Consider the following 2,912-nt stretch of genomic DNA (forward strand, 5'->3'; position numbering starts at 1 on the left):
AGGAGAAAGAAATACAATTTCTTTTTAAATGCAAATGTAATTAGAGAAAAGGACTGAAGAAGTAAAGAATAAAAAGGGCACAACATGCTATCTAAAGGGTTGTAAAACAGAATGTGTTTTGAACTTTTCCATTAGATACCAGCAGCTCTTGTTTTTTGCTGCGCCACGCTCGCCCCTGTAGAGCCGTCGCCGCTGGTGCCAACGACACCACCGCTTTTTCTTTATCTCTCCCCCCCTTCACTTGATTCATTCCCACCATGAACAACCCTGTCATCTTCTTCGACGTAGCCACCAATGGCGACGTGATCGGGCACGTCACTTTCGAGTTATTTGCAGACAAAGTTCCAAAGACAGCAGAGAACTTCCGGGACTTGAGCACTGGAGAGAAAGGGTTTGGTTACAAGGGATCCTGCTTCCATAGAATCATTCCAGGGTTCATGTGCCAGGGTGGTGACTTTACCCACCATAACGGAACAGGTGGCAAATCTATTTATGGTGAGAAGTTTGCTGATGAGAACTTCCTCCTCAAGCATACAGGCCCTGGCATCTTGTCTAAGGCAAATGCCAGTCCCAATACAAATGGGTCTCAGTTCTTTAACTGCACTGCCGAGACTGACTGGTTGGATGGGAAACATGTGGTCTTTGGCCACATGAAAGATGGAATGGACATTGTGCAAGCAATGGAGCACTTTGGATCCAGGAATGGCAAGACAAGCAAGAAGATCACCATCAATGACTGTGGGCAGCTGTCATAAAATTCCTTTGTCTTAACAATCAACCATTCCTTCTGTAGCTGGGGTTAGCACACCACCTGGAGTGCTGTAGTCCCCTGTAACCCTTGTGCTCCTGACTTACTGCTGCTTTTTTTATTGGGTTTCAATTTCTGCTCCCTCACAAGTCCAGCTGGACTGAAGACAAGTTTGTTTGCAAAATGAAATAAAACAAGTAAAAAAAAGAAGATACCAGCAGCTCTCAATCTGTCACACCTCTCTAGGTATCGCTTGAAACCCTATGGTTTTACTCTTTAGGAGTTCCTTGGTCCCTATCAAGAGTAATGTATATACTGTATATTGGAGCAATAGCACCATGTTTCCTTTCATTTATTTTAACAACACTGAGAACTTCAGAGCAACTAGACTTGAAAGGAAACTGTCACTTAACTAAAGACTTTTCTGTATTCTAGCCATCTTGATAAAGGATTGTCCTAGCCTGGTTTAAACATTTTGTCTAGGTCCAGCTCTGCTTTAGATACCTGCAAAGAAGTGACACTTTTTTTTCTCATGGTGGTGTTTGAAAGTGCCATCGCAGCTGATTTATGGCAACCCCATAAGGTTTTCAAAGCAAGGGACGTTCAGAGGTGGTTTTCCATTTCCTGCCTCTGCGTCATGACCCTGGACTTCCTTAGTGGTCTTCCATCCAAATATTAACCAGGTCCAACCCTGCTTAGCTTCTGAGATCTTATGAGATCTAGCTAGCCTGGGCTATCCAGATCAGGTCAAAGTCTCCTACACTTACACAAAACTTGCTTCCACCAATGTCTTTTAGTTGTACTGCATCTTTGAGGCCAACAAATGTGTTGGGTATTTTCCTTGTTGTGTATTGTCCTTTTCATAGAAGTAAAAGAGAAAGCTTTGCTGATATCAAGCTCTTCATTTACATGACAATATGCATAATAACAGTAAAAAAAAACTTTTTATTCTATAAAGAAACAAAAAGGTGTACTTAACTAAAACCAGCGAGCCTCTCTGCTTTTATAATACAGTGGACCTCTCTGTGTTTTTATGGAGTAATTTATGGAGTCATTTTAATTGTGCTTCTAAGATTATACATATTTTCTGCTTTATAATAGTAACAAAATAATTTAAAGGGAAACTTGGTAGGAGCAGTGCATACCAGAACTTGCTTTAACTAATGGTTAGCACCCATCCATTTAACTTCAAAAGCAAAAAGGTCAATATCAATTGGGGTGGAGGGGGAATCAATGAAAATGAGATTCTTTGTTTCCATCCATTTTTGCTAACAATTTGAGAAAAAAAATTTCCCAGGTAAACTGAAATAAGCTGATAAATGGGTATTCAGCTTTATTTCCAGGTTTCTTGAAAAAAATTGGGTCCATTATATATGGAATTTATTTTCAAGACTCTGAGGGGGCGTTTTTTGAGGTAGAATCACCAAATTTGCAGCATAGCTGCAAGGGACTCTCCTTCGATGGACAGTGAAGTTTGGGGAAGTTTGGGACAGGGGTCCAGTTTTATGGACCCACAAAAGGGCCACCCCATCCTTCAGGCATTTGTGAGAGCCCAGCTGTCAGTTTTCAGGTTCAGAAAGTCAGCATTGCCAAGGACTGGCAGAAAGAGCCGATTAGCAGGCTGGCGCCTCAGAGTCTGGGGGCTCTGTTCCTATCTGGGTCACTTTGCATGATGTCCATGCAAATTAGCTTACAAACTGTGGAAAACAGCTTAAATGCAAGAAAAATAAGGCATAGAAAACATTTCCTTTGGTGGCAAATGACATGCTGTGAACAGTCCTTTAATCTAGTCATCAGAAATCTGATTTCAAAAGATGGTCACTGTGCGGGTAAACGAAGCCCCTGCTCAGGGCGACCTTCAGTTTGAGAAAAGGTTTTCATAAGGGGTGGTGATGATATCGGAGCCAGCCCAAATCTCTTCTGAAGGAGATTGCTCATTGGCACAGATGAGGGAGTCTTCTTCAGAAGCCTGGCCAGCAGCTGTTAAAGCTGGTGCTTTTAGTTGGAGGGTATATCCCTCTGAATGGGGCTGGATGATCCCCATCTTTTAAATGTCTCTTCTGCTATGCAGACTGGTCTTTTTGTGTATTGATCTTAATAATATCCATCCAAACATTCAGTTTACCATGGAAAAGGAAATTGAGGGTAAACTCCCATTCCTTGA

At 41.9% G+C, this 2,912-nt stretch overlaps 1 protein-coding gene across 1 annotated transcript; it reads left to right on the top strand.

Annotated features, from left to right (window-relative positions):
- Positions 1-257: 257 nt before the first annotated feature.
- On the top strand, positions 258-928 carry LOC130474304 (peptidyl-prolyl cis-trans isomerase A-like). Its single transcript, XM_056845857.1, has one exon. The coding sequence runs from the start codon at positions 258-260 to the stop codon at positions 753-755; it is 498 nt and encodes a 165-aa protein (XP_056701835.1). The 3' UTR covers positions 756-928.
- Positions 929-2,912: the final 1,984 nt, after the last annotated feature.

The sequence above is a fragment of the Euleptes europaea genome, chromosome 3, assembly GCF_029931775.1.
Source record: "Euleptes europaea isolate rEulEur1 chromosome 3, rEulEur1.hap1, whole genome shotgun sequence".
Lineage (NCBI taxonomy): Eukaryota > Metazoa > Chordata > Lepidosauria > Squamata > Sphaerodactylidae > Euleptes > Euleptes europaea.